The sequence below is a fragment of the Neopelma chrysocephalum genome, unplaced genomic scaffold, assembly GCF_003984885.1.
Source record: "Neopelma chrysocephalum unplaced genomic scaffold, ASM398488v2 Primary Assembly neopelma1_97390, whole genome shotgun sequence".
NCBI lineage: Eukaryota > Metazoa > Chordata > Aves > Passeriformes > Pipridae > Neopelma > Neopelma chrysocephalum.
This window is the reverse complement of record NW_020926031.1, coordinates 5977915-5996133: the sequence shown is the minus strand read 5'-3', so window position 1 is coordinate 5996133 and position 18219 is coordinate 5977915. Positions and strand designations below refer to the sequence as shown.

The 18219-nt window shown below is 40.1% G+C and overlaps 1 protein-coding gene across 2 annotated transcripts in view; it reads left to right on the top strand.

Moving 5' to 3' along the window:
- The window catches only part of WDFY4 (WDFY family member 4), a 128076-nt gene that overhangs the window by 60474 nt on the left and 49383 nt on the right, over nt 1-18219 (top strand). For both annotated transcript variants that reach the window (XM_027672326.1, XM_027672325.1), the window contains exons 40-43: nt 8404-8481; nt 9423-9626; nt 10495-10546; nt 11835-12001. In XM_027672326.1, the coding sequence (XP_027528127.1) occupies nt 8404-8481; nt 9423-9626; nt 10495-10546; nt 11835-12001 (501 nt within the window). The remainder of the gene's footprint in view (nt 1-8403; nt 8482-9422; nt 9627-10494; nt 10547-11834; nt 12002-18219) is intronic.

The window sequence follows — 18219 nt, the reverse complement described above, 5'->3', positions numbered from 1 at the left end:
CTTTGAAAAGTGCATCATTTGTGTAACATGTTTATCTTCATAATAGAAGGATAATTAACATCACTAATTATCTAATTAAGTTCATTAACTATCCACCAACAGTGCACCGTGAAGTTGACATTATGTTCTTCTGTCAACAAATGCTTTGATTTCTTAGGAAGTAATTAAAATGTAAATTAGCATGTCATTAAATGCACAAGGGAACTTTGGAATCAAATATTCATTTCAAAACTGCTCATAGCACACATTTTTTTTAGTTCAATGAAAGCAGGCACTTTACTATTAATGATGTATATTAAACAATTTCCATTATAATATTATTGTCTTGTTTAATAACTGGCTCAAAGCTAAATTACGGCATGATGCAGCAAGCTGGAAAAAAGTTTCTTTAACTTTGAACGAAGAAATTTTTATGTCCTCTTACATGGATATCTGACATACTGCTCATTTATAATTTTCAGATTGTTTACAGTATCATAAAGAAATAATTCAACAGGTCTATGTAAGATGAGATTTGCATGAAAACATAAAATACAGAGCTATTTCATATTATGTGATACAAATAACTGACCTTTCTGAAATGTATGGGAATAATTTCCACTGTTTAACAGAGAATTGGAATAGAAATGTTGTATGAAGATGAATACAGACTTTTAGGCTGACTCAGATTCACAGGCCCCTCACCCCACAGTCTGTCCCCTAAAAATTCATTACAGGTTGCTACAGAGATGGTGTATGACACCACAATGCACAGTAGAAAAATCAGTTGTTTCTTTCTTGATTTACTTTTCATCATAAAACTTGCAATACATGAGATATTATCACTTACAGATTTTTTTGTGGGTAATTCTTCAGAGGGAGGTTTTCTGTGTTTTTAAACTCAGTGGTGTTCTGTGGCAGTGAAGTCCCTTCATTGAATTACACATTGTATGACAAGATGTCTGTTGTTTCTCCTGCATATTTTTTTCTTAAATATACTTCTGCCTTTCAAGCTAGAGATTGTGTCTGGGTCAGGTTTAAGCTTGGATATAAGATTTCAGTGAGTGGAATTTAATGTTTAAAGCTCTTGGCATCAAAGTCTCATCTTTCAAGAGCTGCTGGTTGCAGAGTTTTATTTTCACATAACAAAGATGATGCCAAATGAGTAAACAGTGTTAACATGGAGGAAAGAGGAGTTTTATTTGGTTTCAGAGAAACCCTAGAAACAAGTGCTAGCCACTGAAACTATTTTTTCTTTGCTGAATACACAAAAAGACAAATAATTTTTCATATTTCTTGTTTCAAACATGTTTGTTTTCTTCCAAAATTTTGATGCAACATTTTATTTATAGTAATTTCAAACAAAATTGTTTGAATTAAGTTGCTTTATATGGATTGTTTGATTCAAAAGCCTGAAGTGGCAATTTAAACTGAAAATTAAAGAACAGAAAATTAGGGGAGATCCTAGAAATCTCTGCAAGATTGACATAAATATTTCTTCTAAGTGAGGGTGTAGGTTGCTAACTGTGCTGAAGTCTGTGACCATTCATTTCTTGTTGTTCTCACCTTTGCTAGCCAAATTAAAGTTTGGTTGTACCTATCTGTGTTCTATTCATGCTTTCTGCTGCAGAGAAGCTTGTACTACAGGCACTAACAAAATCCAGAAGTAATCTTGTCACCTTTAAATGTAAGTAATTTTAGAAAAATGATTGTTTTGGGGGTCAGGAGAGAGATGTTTCTTTGTATTCTGTACTCTGAACTCTAAGCATAAGCTAACATCTACAGAATTCTTTCATCAGCTAAAGGATTAGAAGAGCACATTTTTCTTAAATAAAATCCATGATTCAAATGTGCATGAGGCTTTTGGACAAATGCATTGATATAGCATGTAATAAAGCCCTAAGATACATGCACCTGTAGAATGTCAGCATTTTAAGTAGTAGTAGGAAAATGGTAAGAATAAGTGAAGGCAAGAAGAAACTCCACTACTATTCCCCATAATTCCAAAGTCTGACCTTCACCTTTCACTAGATATAAAAGCTAATGCCTCTGCTGTAACAGGATGGAAACTGAGCCCTCAAGAGGTTGAGTGTATTATCCCAAAGTCACAGAAGTCATTCTCAGAGATAGGATTAAAGAACAAACATGCCTTAACTCTCATTGTGTGTTTTTGCTGTTAGGAGACAAGTTATCTGTTCTCTCAGGAATTAATCTCTTCAGTAGTATCATCTGTTGAAGGACTGTGTGTGTATGCACACATGCATACATATATATAGTTGCTATAGAAGTAGACCTGCTTCTGTACTTCCTGAGTTTAGCTGATAAACACAGTGTGCAAGTCTCATCACATATACACCATACTTCAGGGTTACCCTTTGAAACCCGCCCCTGTGTGTGGGTACATTTATGATGCACTGAAATATGGAGGATTTTCTCATTAAGTCTGCTATTCCCCAACCAACTGGCAATGCCAGGAATCCATCCACGATCCTTAGGAGCAGTTGGCACTCTGCATTAGCCTCCTAGCGGGTTGAGGCACAAAGCTTCCATGCAACACTTAACTGCTGGAACTCAGTCTGTTGAAAAGCTAAATGAATTTTGGCAAAGCAACAATAAAATCCACATAGCAATAACAATTTTGTGATTCAAAAGAGCCTGCGAACAACCATCAGTGTGGAGAGTCTATGTGAAGGACTAGGATAAACCTCTCTTTAATCTGCTATGGAAAACATTATCTGCCTTAGCTTAATGATTGTTACTTTGTAACTAATGGAACAGTTTTTCCTCTCATGAAACGAACCTACTTGTTTCCTAGTGCGTACTTGATTACCTGAAAAGTAGTCTGGTCACAAGATGGGTGACTTATTGTTTGCATAGGGTAGTAGTGCATCCAGTCTCTGATTCACTATGTTAGATTAGTAGCAGTAGTAGACTTGGAGATGTTAGGCACTTCGTCCCTATCCAAGTAGAACAGAATTGGAGACTCCACCCAGTTTTAGTAATTTACTATAACACTTGCATGCTTCTTTGTAAAACTGCCATGGTAGCTGTAATCCTATCCTCCGCTTGTGAGCCAGATGAGGAAGGGGTTGATTGATTTATTCTCTGTGATTTAGCAAGAAAGGACCAGAAGTATTGAGCTTTAATTGCACACGTCAGGAGGGGAAATTCTGATTAGATGTGCGGAAAAAGGAGGAGCATGAGAACTGCCATGAATACAAGAAGATAGGTTTTACATGTCAAAAGAGTTTAGACTCAAAACTTTACTGACAATCTCACCCTGTGGCTGTGTAAGTCATAGTGGTTCAGGAATTTCTGTGAAAAGATTATTGGGTCTAGATGAGGACTGCAAAAATCATTTGCTTTTTTGAGAAAGTGTCTCCTTCCTGATTAAGTCACATCCTCAGAGACAGGAGATCCACACTGGTTAGAGCATGCAGTCCAGAGGTCAGTGATGGGATACAGGGCTGCTGAGAGGAGCAATGCTGCACCACAGGTGGATGCAATTTAATATTGAGCTGCTGGGTAATATATATTTAAGAAAAACTTAACCATTTGCTCTTTATAAAATGGCATTTCCTTTGTGTTCTGTTTAATCAGCTTTTCTGTTTGATTCAAGATGTGAAATATATTGCATTAGTATAATGTAATTTTTCTCATTCTAATGAGAATTTCCTGTTTCCTTCTTTTGGAATTATCATCCACAGAGGTTTTAAGTATGATTAATTGTCACTTTTGAGGTTCAAGTGCTGCATATATATTTTCTGGTTTTGTATCTTAAATACTTGGATTAAAGGCAAACTGCCCCCCTTCACTAGCAGAAAACCTGTCAGAAAACACAGCCCTAAACACAGTGATTTCTTGAATCAGGGTTATCAGATCTGTTTCTGCCATGCAGAAACTCTTTGCCACTGTCACATATGCTATTTAAATGCAATTTGTGGCATGCCCCTAACATTACCTCCTGTTCTGTTTTCCTACACCCGTGGAATACTTTCTAAAAGCCTAGTGATTGCTTGAATAACTGTAATTAGATCAAAAAGCCTTCCTTGTAGAATTGTGAAAGCCCAGGTTAGAGGAATAAGGTATGTGGACTCTTCCTGGAATATGAGATCTAATATCTGGTAGATCAGCTATATTAGAGTACTTACTAGCTGCCACTGGGAACGTAAGAGTAGAAGGGATTTCCAAATTGGTTCATGAAATTGTTCCCCCCCTCCCACTACGGCATGCTGTCACCATATGCATCCTCTTTGTAGGCTTACCAGGCTGTTTCAAATTAATTCAGGTTAAGTTTGCCACATCACCATCCCCTCTTCTCCTGCAACCAGGTCATAGTGACAGGAGGTTGTGGACTCTCCATCCCTGGAGGTGTTCAAGACCAGGCTAGCTCTGAGTAATCTGGTCTAGTGGAAGGTGTCTCTGCCCATGGCAGTGGGGTTGCAACTAGGTGATCTTTAAGGTCCTGTCCAACTCAGACCATTCTATGGTTCTGTGATGTTCCAGAAACTTACTTGTCTTAGTTTCCCCGACTATAAGCTAAAGACTTTGACCTCTTTCATAAAGACCTCTGAGATGTACTGGTGAAAAGTACTATACAAGAGTATATTACTTTTTTTTTGTTATAGCTGTGATGCTACATAAGTGCCCTTACTCTCTATGCTTATATGTTTATAATATTTATTTTGCTTAGAAGAGCTAAAATAGTGTACCATTATCATTGGTTCTAGCCCATGCTTCAAAACAGGTATGTGGGTATTGTCACTATCATCCATGGGATTATTTGCTTGGCACAGTGGGGGATTGAATATTTGAGCTTTCCTTTTGTCTTTTAGAAGTCCAAAATTGTTTTGTCTTGAAGTTTATTTTCGTTTATGAAGAGTTTTGGCACATAGCTTTGTGTGCATGTGTGTTCTGTAATATATTCTGTAACATATAGCCTTTAATTCTCCAAAGAAAGCTTCAAAGTGCAGAGCCCCAGGGACAGAATGTTTCTTAAGGAAAGAACTGTGGTACGTGTGGTGTCTGTATCATGCAACATGAGTTTATTATGGCAAGCCTGAATATTTAATGAGGTGTGGGAATGTTACGTGATCTATATATATTTAAAAAAAAACAGACATAAAGCATTTCAGAGCTCAGTAGAGATTTGTTAACTCAGAAGTCACACCTCAATCTCTTTTTGTTCTCTTTGTGACTGTTTTTTTTTTTGGGGGGGGGTTGTTTTTTTGTTTTGTTTTTTTTACTTTTTCTCATTACAAGCAGTCTTTCAGTTGCTTTAGTTGAAAGAAATTATAGAAAATTCACTCTCTGGATTTCCTCGGTGCTAATCATTTTCTCTCCTATTTGCATGAGGACTCCACACAGCAAGAGGAGAAATGGTTTTTGAATCTATGGGACTTTTTTGTTTTTAACAGGAAAATAACTTGTAAATTCCATCACCTTTTCAAACTCTAAATACTGGCTGGCAGCAAAATCATCTGGTTCTACTTAGAATGTGATTGTCTAAGGCTGCAAAGTAGAGAAATCTGTATAAAAAAAGACTTAAAGCATGTTTTCATGCTCAGATTTTTAGGAAAGGATTGATCAATATGGCCTTTTAGTGTGCCCTTCCCTAAAATGCATATTGTATTTCTTATATTTACACCTGTTTTTCTGCATATGGAATTCAAACCTTATGTTATGTAACACTACATTAACAATTATCAAAGCTGGTATATTGTTCTTGTTTAAAATACTACACTGTGACACTGTTGTATTTAATCTACTGCATAAAGAGTTGCTATTTTAAAGCATAAACACCTACATTTTTCAGTGGAATCTGTTTAATTGTTAGAAACTTGTTTGCACTAGTTGTTCATTAAGAATTATAGTGTAATTGTTTTAACTGAACACTTAATAAATAATAGTCTGGTCTATATTCTTCATGTTTATTGAGTATCTTTTTCAGGTTTTGGTTTTGTTAGTTGGTTTGGCTTATGTAGGTTTTCTTTCCCAATCATAGTCATCTCCAATTTTTTTAACTGTTCATTTCATTTTACTGCCAAATGGTTTTCCTGCGGGGATGATCAACAGGGACATGTTCATCTGGTTGAAGATGGCTAACTGTAGGTCATTTGGAAACCAAACTGGATAGTCTTCAGTTGACCAGATGTGACTAGAAGAATTCTTCCTTCTTAGGACCCTTCATGTGTTTCAAAGGGTAGGAGTTGGGTCAGTGAGAATCTTTGCAATGTGGGCTTTGACCTTAGGGGTCTGAACGGTGACCATGAGTGAAATACAGACCATGAGCACCTTTGAAACAGCTTCCAGTAGAGCACTGACTTGGCTTGAGTGGCCTGTGAGTATCTAAAATGGTTATTAATACTTGGAGGCATTGGTTGTCTACTCTGAATGGCTTTTGCTGTATGTCCACATACAACTGATCTTAGCTCTTCTCCTGTACTGAGCCTGTCTTAACAGCAGAGATGCTGTTGCTTTCTAGGTCAGGCTTTATGGGAGTTTTATATGAATTATGGAACAGTTTTGTGAGGCCACAACTGTGATTACAGGTTTAATGATGCTTTAAACAAACAAAAATATAATGACTTTCATCAGTGTAAAACAGGAGCTTCCTGCAGGGAAACACCAATAAATGTGACTTCGCGGCAGGGGTATAGACCTGGCTGGCAGCCAGCAGTGATCAGCACACCACACAGACCTTGTATGTTAACTTAATTATAGCACAGTGCAAGCCGCATCTAGACAGTTTGCTGTGAGGAATCAGCACCAGTGGGGCACAGAGTCCATGCATTTAAAAATTACCCATCTAATCCATGGCTTTAGATAGTGAGAGGCCAGGACTTTCACAGCCGGTTTAGCCTCGTGCTGTGACTCACAGAAATCTCACCTTTGTCAGGGAAGCTCAGGTGGTCATGAGAATCTTCAAATGGCGCTGGGGGCACTCTCATCTCTCCTATACAATCTCTGAACAGCTTCTGCCTTCTCTGCCACCTCTAATCCTTAGGAATTTATCAAAGGACAGATACTTTTGCTACTTACTGTAATGCAGTTAATGGTCAACCACTCTGAATTCTGTTTTTTAATTTCATGGCTTTGGTGTACTTTGTGAAAGTTTCTGGGAAGGCCAAAGAATCTTATATTGACTTCAGAATCATGTTCAAGTAAGCCTGCATCTTTCCAACATATTTGGCTGGCACATGGAACAGATATTTCTAGTTTATTTGGATACTGTGGGAATTCTGGGGATTCTGCTTCTTTCATTAGTGATTAGGAGCATTATCCTGAGCGAGGTCCCGATGTGTTGTGCCATTGACTTAAGGGGAAAAAGAAGTTGCTCTTTCAGAGAGCTTTTATTTGAAAAATTTTAAAGCAAGTTTGCCCAGATCAGACACAGCAGCATGTAGTTGTAATAGGATAGCTACAATCTTTTTCCAGGAAATACACTGTCAAACAGGAGAATTTTTACCTGTGATTGTTATTAAGAAGGTTGTGATACTGAACTCTTCCCAGGTGGCCCCTTGTCAGCAGTTACACCAAGAGATAATGAAGAAGAAGAGGAACAGCTGGAGCAGCTATTCTTGTGTTTGCTTAGAAAAGTTAGAGTTACAAGACTCAAACAGTCCCATGACTGTTGGACAGCCTGTTAAAACAGAGTTCTATATTGGTTCTTCAGTTGTCTTCATGCAATAAGATGAAACAAGCCAGTAGCTTACTTGGCAGTTGTTTAATGCTTCAGCTATACACACAGCCTTTCCATATGCTTTGCCTTTCTGATCAGGAAACAAAAATGTCTGTAACAGCATAGAGGAGCAGAGGCAATTATTACGGGTGTCGTCTTGCACTAGCACAACTCTCAAAGTTTCCAGTTCTAGAGCCAGCTCAGATATCTTTGCATCACAATCCCATTAAATAGTGTATTTATACACCAAGTCATGTGTTGCCAGAGGACTTAGGATCCTAAATCTCAAAAATGTGTTTTGAAACAGTTCATCTTCTGTTTTAGAAAAGGGGATCTAGACCATACCTTTATTAGCATTTTCTGTTTATGCAGAAAGGATCAGGTGGATCACTATGGATCCTTACTTCAGTCAAGGTCTCTACAACAGATAAATGTCTTTTATGCTACTTGCAATACTAAGTCAGCTCCAAATGAAGAAGCCTTAAATTTTATTTGCTGTTTTCTTTTTCCTTCTGAGTAGTTCTACTAATGACCATTGTTAAGATCATGACTAGAGTGTAAGTGTGTTACCTGCTCTCAGATGATTGTCTCATCATTGTACTGTCTGGAGAGCCACCAGAGTTGCAGACACAGGCCATATTCCCTACTTGTTCTTGTAAAAGACAGAGCAACTAATGCTTCTGTCTCTCACAGAATTTATACTTGCAGCAACTTGGTGTCATGTGTTCTGATGTTTCTTCTAGGGATTTGTGTCATGTATGGAACGGTACCGAAGAATTGGGCAGGAGCTGTATGCCTCTTTGTACAAGAACCATGTACAGGTAAAGAACAGGAATATTGTGCAACAGCTTTCTGTTGTTGAAAGGTTGCTCTTGGACAACCCTGTGAAATCAGGCATTTTAGAAGTGAGAGGAGTAGTATGTATAAAGAATTGCTGAGAGTTGATGAGACAATACTCCATCCCTGACATTACCACTGAAGAGTGATACAGACAGCATCACTCTGCAATCGGATTCCCCACTTTATTTTCAGGAGCCTTTTTTTCTTTTTTTTAAATGAATTATTCCACTCTCACAGTGGCAGAAATGAAAGTGAGGACTATGACCTTTTTTTTTTTTTCTTAGCAGCCAGTAAAACTTTTCAAAGAGATCTCAAGCTTACAGACAGTAAAATGTCACAGGTGTGTTTCTGTTTCAGGATTGGCCATCAGAGACCAACAAGCTTTTCCTTCTTTGAAAATCTCACCTGTTCTCTCCTTTAAATTGGTGTTTTAGTGCACCCCAACTCCCTGAACACACCTACTAAGTAGAAATAATTAATTTTATGCCTGGCTGGGAGGGAGCACAGTATACTTCTTACTGAGACATTCAGACTGTGTTTTCAGCGAGCATGGTTGTTGCCATTTGACAGACACATTTGCCAGAAAAAAAATGAAGTGAATAAAACCTCTGTGATGCAGTTCTTCTGACTCATTGTTTTTGAGTTGGAAATGTAATGAAAGCAGCCATTTGCAAGTTTGTGACATGCTTATATTTGTCACCGTATCTTCTAGTCCAACTATCACTGGTTTGTCTAGCAAAACCTCCTGCAGCACACTTCCAGTGGTCAGTTGGGCTTGTGTTAGCCAGAACTGCAGTGTTCCCTCTGCATTTATCCCATCTGATATGTTGGGCACATCCCTCTGAATCACTGGGGTGGTGCCACTGCTGGTTGAGGGGAGGGAAGTGTCCAAAACGTGGCACAAAGTGGTTCTGTCCCACAGATGCAGCAGTGTGGTTACAGCAAAGCAGCCAAGGACTGGATGATACTTGAGGAGCAACTTTTCTACAGAAGGGGCCCGTGGAGAAGTGCATCACGATCCTCGGAGCCACGATGGATCCTGGATTGTTATGAGGGGCCTTCACGAATGAGGAGGAGGATTCAACATGTGAACACCCAAGCAGCAATGATGAGAATGAAGACTGAGGTAGAAAGCTTTTGCAGGAGGTGCACAATTTCTGTGCTGGTGACTTTATAGAATCACAAAATCATTAAGGTTGGAAAAGACCTCCAAGATCACGGAGTCCAACCTTTGACAAATATATGCATCTCTTTCCTCTGGTTCTTATCACCTGACTCATCAAAATGCTGTGCCATGCAGAGATAACCCACTGAAGGGGTCTAGTTTTAAGAAGATAAGAGAGGCAAGAGAGGCTGCAATGTGTTTAACAGCAACAGAATGATTTTCCCTCTTTTCTTGTATATAATCTCACCGGACCTAAGACAGTATAACTTGTCCATGCTTTTCTACTTGTAGTATCTCAAGGATGTAGTGCTTCCCAATGCATGCAACAAAGTCCAGTTAGAAGGCTGCACTGTCCTGTTAGTATTGTGCTTATCAGGGCTGCTCAAACTGGTGAATGATCAAAAGGGGAATTAGAGTAGTTTAAACTAAACATTGAACTGTATATGTGGGATATGTACTATTGTCTGTCTTTCTAATCTCCAAGTGCCAGTACTATCAACCAGAAGCTGAAGCATTTCAGAATGAGGTTCCCATATCTAGGACATTTGCAGCTTTTATGTAAAGCTTGGATTCTCACAGTTTTCTGTAGAGTGGGTGATATGATTTTTATCCTATAACTGGCCTCATGCAGGGTCTTCTTTGAAAAGACAATAGTCCTTTTGCTTAATTGTTGACATTTATTGCTTTGGATTCCTTTCCGAGTTTATTTGAATTTTGAAGGCATTTATTTGCAATGTAGTTCTAATCTGTGTTTTTCTCTGCAAAAAGGTTTTGAGTTATGTTCACCTGTCTGCATATTCTGCTCTGGTCATACCTAGTCTCTTTCCAGGTTCTCCTAGCAAACAGAAGTGAAACAACCTCCCCTGCTGAAGTGAATCCAGGTAATCTTTTAGGGCTAAATTACATCATGAAGAGGGTGAACCCAAACAGTCAAAGATAATTGGAATTAGTGTATGGAGTTCTAGGTCAGAATTTAATACAGTGAAAAAAACTTAGTGTCAGTGCTCTAGGCTAAAAAGTCACTGTAACTTCGGGGAAAAAGCTGATGCAATTGTTATAGGTGATATATAAACTGTCTTCAGAATTTGCTGCTCTCATTTTGCCATCTGAAAGATCTAAAGCAAAAAAGCAATCTTGAAATGAAAGCTTTGGGCACTCTTGGGCACCTGGAAAGCTCCCAGTTGCTTAAAATCAGAAGGAAAAGTGCAGCCTTTCCCCCTGCTTTTGGTAGACACTGCGGTTCTACCTCTGAAGCAGTATTTTAAACCAGGTTATAGATGGCACAGAGAAGTGGTAATAGGAATTGTAACTTTCCAAAAATGTCTACAAAATAATGAAGAGTGGAAGGAAATCACCAAGAATGTTAACATACCAAACTGTTCAAAATAGAACCAGATTTTTCAAAATCTTATCATTTTCTCAACATTTTTAATTTTTTCAAGGCCAGATTTTCTGTTAATAGACATAAAAAGCAGAGGGGCGGTGAGGGGAGTGAAATATGGTACAGAAGTCAAAAGTTTTTCAGAAAGGGCAAAAAAAGGTAATTGTCAGTCTATGGCTGTGGATTTCAGCCACCTGTACAGCTGCTCCAAGTCAAGATTCTAACGTGCACTGTTGGAAACATGCAGTATTGTTGTACACTTTTCAGTGTGATAGGGCCTAGAAAACAAGTGAGAGTGGAGATCATAGTTACAGACTCCAACCAAGGAGTTCCTGCATGAAAGGGGTTACAGTCTGCCTCAATAAGAAGGCTCATCGTACCTTTCCTAACTGCATGGACTGCATGAATGTGCAAAACTTGGGACACAGCTTGGGCAAGATGTAAGTGGATTGTCTCTCCTTGGGTTTTCTTAAGAGCACACACACAGTGTGTGTCCCCAGAAGACTACCATTTTAAATTTTTCCTAATTCCCTAATCTTCCGTGATTATAGGAATTTAGTCTGAATTATGACTGACTGCATGTATCTGTCTTCAGTTCCCTGAAGTATGTATCTGTCTTTAGTTCCCTTCTTCAGCAGTCACAGATATTACTTCTCTCTTGCCTGTTTTTTGCAGATAAATAATGGTATTTCCCAAAGTAGAATAGATTGGGTGAAAGTCTAAATTGCAAATGCTTCTGGCGTCATCCAGCTGCCACTAAAACTGCAATCTCTTTTATGCTGATGTAGGAGACCTGACATTAAATGGAGAAGAAAGGGAGATGGATAAGAAGGGATTGGATTGTAACCAGCTAACATTCTTCCCTGCTCTACATGAAAGTTTCCATTCAGAAGACTTCTTGGAACTGTGTGTGGAGAGACAAATTATATTGCAGGAGTTTGCAGAGAGTGAAAAGGTATGAAAGATGAACTAGAAAATTTTCTCTGGGGAGATGGCATTTTAGAGACTGAATTGCATGTGGAGGCCTATCTCTTCCTTTCAGTTTGGGGTTCAGGTGGATTCAGGCTACAGTAGATATCATCACTGTCTGTTTCCTTACAGCAATTACAGTTTTCCAGCCTCTGTATGAACTCCTATATAGACTTTTCTTGAAGAGCAATAAACATTAACTCTTTGAAGTAACAGAAAAGAATTTGGGCATAGTAGCCAAGATACTCTCTTATGGGATAGTATTGTCTGAATTTGCCTAAGACATGGCAAATTATGAGACCCTGAGAATTCCTATCCTGCTCCCCCACCTTTACTCATGCTCAGTGCAGTGCCTTGATCAAATGTATTTACTGCCTCTGGAAGAGTGTGCCAATTTTGTATAGGTTGATAGTTCAGTTCACATCTCTTCCTGATGAATACCAGAAAATGTTTTCTTCCTCCCTGTACATATCCCAGTTTTTTTCTTGTCTCCCCATGAATACTGGACAGATTTTTCTCTCTAAGGCCATAAAGATTTTCCCTGCTTCCTCTTTGGTATTTCCATTATGTGTCATCTTGTCAAAACATTGCTGTTCCCTCTTTGTTCCTGCACTGGACTGGATGCCCTTCTCTTAGGTTTCTTCCCAACATTAGGAAGAGGCGGGTTCAGGAACACTGGGGAAAGACATGAGTTGTGGAGTAAATAGGGGTGACTCTTAGGAAGATGGTAACTTTGATTTAACCTCTTTGCTCAAAAGCCAGCATCCTGCCCTTTGCTTTCAGCATAGTCCCCACTGTGGGGACTCCAGATCAAATCTTTGATGTTGGATATGCACTGCACAGAGCCATTTTCCACAAGATTAGAGAGATTTTGTCATGAGGAGTAGACACAACCTCATTCCCTCATCTTTTGCAACGTACCTGTTTTTTTCATGACATCATTCCCCCACTGGCCCAAGAGTTAGCATCCCCTGGTGGAAACCAAGGGTCAGACTTTCAGTATTTAAACCTAGTCATCACAGTGCTGCGACAGTTGTACATAGATATAGAAATAGCTGTTTTATTTCTCAATACCATCACCAAATTTTCTTGATGTTTTGCCAGTGGCCAGGGGTCGCATTCATGCTCTCTGATGACTTCCTCATGCTATCAGAGCTGTTGGTGCAGTCTGTTTATGTAACATAATTCATTTACCTTCCCCTCCTCCTTTTGTCCCTTCCCCCCCATGCCTCTCCCCAGCAGAAGGAGACAGGCATGAAAATGCGAGGCATGTTTTCCATGCACTGATCTCATTTTGAGCCTTCAGGCTGTCTGTCTCTTCTCCATGTAACTCCGCAGGAAGCCATCAGAAATGCCAGGCATGTTTTTTTCCAGCAGCAGTCGCGGCGTTGCTGAGCTGACAGAAGTATTAACAAAAGCAGCGGGGGGTGACATTAGCTGTCCTGTGCTCACTTAGTGCACCGATGTCCTGCCTTGTCAATGGCTGCCTCCTGAGCTGTTTGCACTTAAAGCAGGCAACTGGAGCCATCTTACCTCCTGCACTGCACAGAAAAGTCATTGTGATGCTTTGGCAGATATGGGATGGATTTCTGGAACGCAGGGATAGCTCATGTCTGGAAAGTGGTCATTGTTTTATAATGTCACCCAGTGCTATTTTTTTGCATTACCATTAAACGGATACTTTTGTATATATTCAGATATGTGAGATTTCTTTTTGCAGAAGCAGCAGATCAAATGATATTGACATTGTCTTTTAGTTCAGATTCTGTTCCTCAGCAAGTTAAATCAGGAGAATATGAGTGCAGTTGGGGTATTGCTATGCTAATATCATCTACTCTTTTATCTTACTTGAAAAATGGAATAGAAAGCATTAATAGGCATTCCTGTGAAAATAAGTATTTAAACAAGATAAGTTGCCACTTGGAATGCAAGAGATCGTGGCTATAAAGAAAAAAGCGAATGGATATAGTTTAAGCACAGGCTAAAGGAAGCTGCTGAGTGGTTAGTCCCTGAGAGTGGAGATATGAGGGAGCAGTCAAATTCTGTATGTTCGAACAGCACCCAGACCATGCAAAGTTCAGCCTTTAGATATGTCTCTTTTTGTGGCTTTTTTTTCATGCAATAAACTACCCACAGAGAAATGCAGACAGGATGGAGGGTCAGGACAGTTTTGCAGATTAAAGGAGGATGGTGGGCTGGTAGTTGAGATACTTTATTTCTTCACCACCCTTACAGATGGCCTCAGCAGGGACCACCTATGAAAGCTGGGCAAAAGAACTGCTCTTGGTGTGCTTGGGGCAAATGTGACTTTGAACTCAAAGCTGGGAATTGAATCACTTCCTTGATGAATGTTTGGAACTCGTGCTGTAGTTACAGTGGTTAAAGTAGTATCTATGTATACATGCCCAAAGTACAAGGTCAAGGTTTTTTTCTGCACTCAAGTTAATGTGTGTAATTCACTAGGTGACTGTAGGTGCAGATTTAAGGGTGTTGCTGTCAGGGTTGTTCTCTCAGAAGTTACTGAACTGTCACACTCTGGTTGCTTGATTATACATTTTGCTGAGGCTCCACTGAGGTTTTAGTGTGTACAGGTATACTGAGACTATGTGCGGCGTAGTCATGGGAGGAGATGTGGATGATGTTACACAACATGTGCTGCATCAGAATTTTGCAAGAGAAATGCAAACAGGAACCTGTTCTGACTTAATCTATCAACTTGCCTACCAAAAGGCAGAGAGCACCAACCTTTAAAATGACCCTACCTTACCAGCAGATTGGATTCCTGTATCTGCAATCTGAGCACCAACTGTAAGATTGCCTCCCTTCTCTTTACAAGCCTAAGGTAGTCCTGCCAAACTGGTAGTGTGTGTTTACTGTGTAACAAGAGAAGAAAGTGTTGGAAAGCTCAGGGAATGGTTTTGGTGTAGAAATTCTGAATTTTTGAGAAAGGTAAACATTTGTGTGCATGGAAGTCATTTGAGACCGTAAGAAATCCAAGCAGCTGGGGAAATGAATCTGAAGTTAACAAGCGGACACAGCCTACCAGAAATCTGGGCAGAATGCCTTTGCTTTGAGGAGGGGCTGGAGAGAGCACAGAGGATAACAAGAACAGTGATAGAAGGGACTAGCCTAAATCAGAGGGATTGGGATCCATGGTGTGGAGAAAGGTGTTGATTAAAGAACAGGCTCAATGGAAAGAGGGAACAGCAGTAAAGTGTAACATCTAGGACTGGCAGAATGGTGCAGCAGCTCTGCATCCACTTGGTGGAGCCAGTGTTTTTAGGGGGATTGTACATACCTCACAGCTATGAATAGAATATTTCAGTTGAAAGGGACCTACAATGATCATCAAGTCCATCTGCTTGACCACTTCAGGGCTGACCAAAAGCTAAAGCATGTTATAGGGGTGTTGTCCAAACAGCTCTTGAACATTGGTGGGGTTGGGGCAGAAATGACCTCTCAAGGAATCCTGTTCCAGTGTTTGACCACCCTCTTCGTAAAGAAGTGCTTCCTCATGTGCAGTCTAAACCTACCCTGGTGCATCTTTGAACCATTTCCATGCATCCCATCACTGGGTACAAAAGAGAAGAGAGCAGCATCTCCCTCTCCAGTTCCCCTCTTCAGGAAACTGTAGAAAGTGAAACAAAACATCAAGAGAGGCCTGTTTTCGTGGGAACACTGTTACACTTCATCCCAGTGTGCGGATGCAGCAGTAAAGAACTTTATGTGTGCTGATGTGCAGCGTGAACAGGGAGCAGCTATCGTGGTCAAAGCAGAGGACTGGGTGGCCAAGTTCTTGGCATTTCCCTTCTCTGTCCCTCAGCTTCTCCTCTTCCTTTGCTGCTGCAGGCCCAGAGATAGTAATGGCTACCCCACTGCAGGAAGGGGTGCTAAGCAGTAATAAGCATTTTCAGTGTCAAGCTCTGTTCAGATGGGAGTGTCTGAAGAAGGACTAAGTGTTGCCAATCATTACTTGTCTGACTTGCTCTACCTGGGTTTCTGCAGCAGTGGAGAGGCTGCTGGGAGCTCCTTCCCCAGCCCATTCTCCTCCAACCCTACCTCAGCTCAGTGAACAACTTTACAGCTCCATGCAAAAGACAGGGTGTGAATGTCACAAAAAAACCCCATCAGAATATCTTTAACCAGATCTCTGATCTTCTGGATGTGCCCCTTCACAGTACTATTTGGTGTTCCATGGATACCTCCTAGCATTCTACCTTTATATCTGCTTCTGGGTTTGGTTTTTTTTAATGTTCACCTTGATGAAAAACATCTTTCAATTCTAAGGCTGTAACTGCTCTCTGGATCTATGCAGAGCACCTGACAAGCACCAGGGCCCTCCAGCAGACACAGCTGATTCCCTAACAGTTTTTTTCCATAGAATGATGCATCAGGTCAAGGAGCAGGCAGACTTTGCTGTGATTATTCTTGAGACAGTCATGGGAGCAGTGGGAAGGGCATGAACTTGAATGAACTGACCCTATGAGGAAATTTAAGGGCTCATGTTAGTTTTTGGCAGCATTTTCTGTTTGAGAGGAGCCTGGAGTAAAACAGAGATGTCTGGGTGTACAAGAGGTATGAGCACAATCCTATCAGAACTGTCTTCCAGATGCTATCATCAGCTAAGAGATGCCAGCCTTTCAGGCTGGTGATGGGTTGGGACAGATGGCAGCTTTCATCACAGAAAGCAAGGACAAAGAGCAGTCCCAGTGCCCACAACCATGTACAAGAACTTTCTTCTGCCACCTTCCCATTTCCCCAAATGTGTGATATTCTTTCCTTGCAGCATTTGGGAAGTTGTTAAACCTGAGAAGTGCATACCAAAGAAGTGGTTTTTGCTGCAGTGGAGTGAGGGAGGGAGTGGTGATTACACACAAAAAAGGAATGTGCCCTGGGTCTTCTAAAGCGAAGGTGTGACCACAAGGCTTGCTTTCTAGAGATAACAGTGGTTTCACTCAAGTCTGAGCAGAAGAAATTGGATCCACTGTTTGGAACAGTTCTGATGTGACCAAATGTGAGCCTACAGCCCCTACCACTAAAGACTAGGCCAAGCTGATTTAGTTTCTTTTGGAAACTGCTCCACTGAGCAGCTGGAGGGAATGAAGCAACCTGTCATGTATTCTTAAGTTGTGATTAATGAGGCGCGTGTGTGACGGTTTCAAGGTAAGATGAGACTTCAACAACAAGCAAACTAACAATCATTGCGGGAAAGGTCTTGTCAGTGGCACAGAGAGGTGGACTTGTATTGCTCTCTCTTACCATGGCAACACATATCTGTTTCCCTAGCAAAAATTGTGAAAGCAACGTATTTGATTTCATGTACTCTTAGTAATTTTAAACTCTGTGGCCCTAAATAACATTTACCCTACTTTACTGATAGGACTTTTGCAGCTGATGCACCCTGTGATTCCTCTTTATAAAAAACAGAAAGGGCAGAAAGAGTACATAAGCACAGGTTTCATCTGTGTGACTCCTGATACAGTGCTACCTGAATGCATTGTTTTTATGTGTATCATGCAAAGTTTTTGTAGCTTTTGCTGAGCAAGTGATTAGAGCAAGCTATGAGTGCTTATAGGGAAACATGAGATATGGCAATGAGCAGCAGAAAGGGGCTTCAGTAAGTCCCTAAGCCACTGATTGCTTAGAAGGCATATGAAGATCAAGAATCAGTCCATACCAAGCACATTTCTTATACTCTTTCCATAAGGCTCTGTTAGAAGATACAGGAGAATTGTTTAGGTAGACCTCTGAACTGACTTGGAGTAGCCATTCTTTTGTACTTATTCAGTAAAAATGCTATGCTCAAGAGATTGTGTGGCATGGGTGTGTTCCAGAGATGTGGTTTTGTGACTTTAATTTCCTTGCATTCCTGTATTTTTCCTTGGAGGGACCATGCTAACACTAGTAGAGCCTGTAGGAATAGATGGTTAACCCCTATTGTGTTTTTGGAAACTGTATAAAGGCTGTTTGCATCTTCAGGCATGAAATTCTTATAGAAATCTGGCTCTTGAACTGCAGAGCAGAATATGCTTTTATGGCTGTTGGCTTAAATGCAACTAGAACACTTAGAAACAGGTCTTCTGAAAAATAAGAGAAAAACCTATGCCTTTAGCTTTAATTCTCCTGTACATAACAGAGCAATCAAGAGATGCAGGGCTTTGGGCAATACCTTAGAAGGTAATTATTCAATTATTTTATGTCATG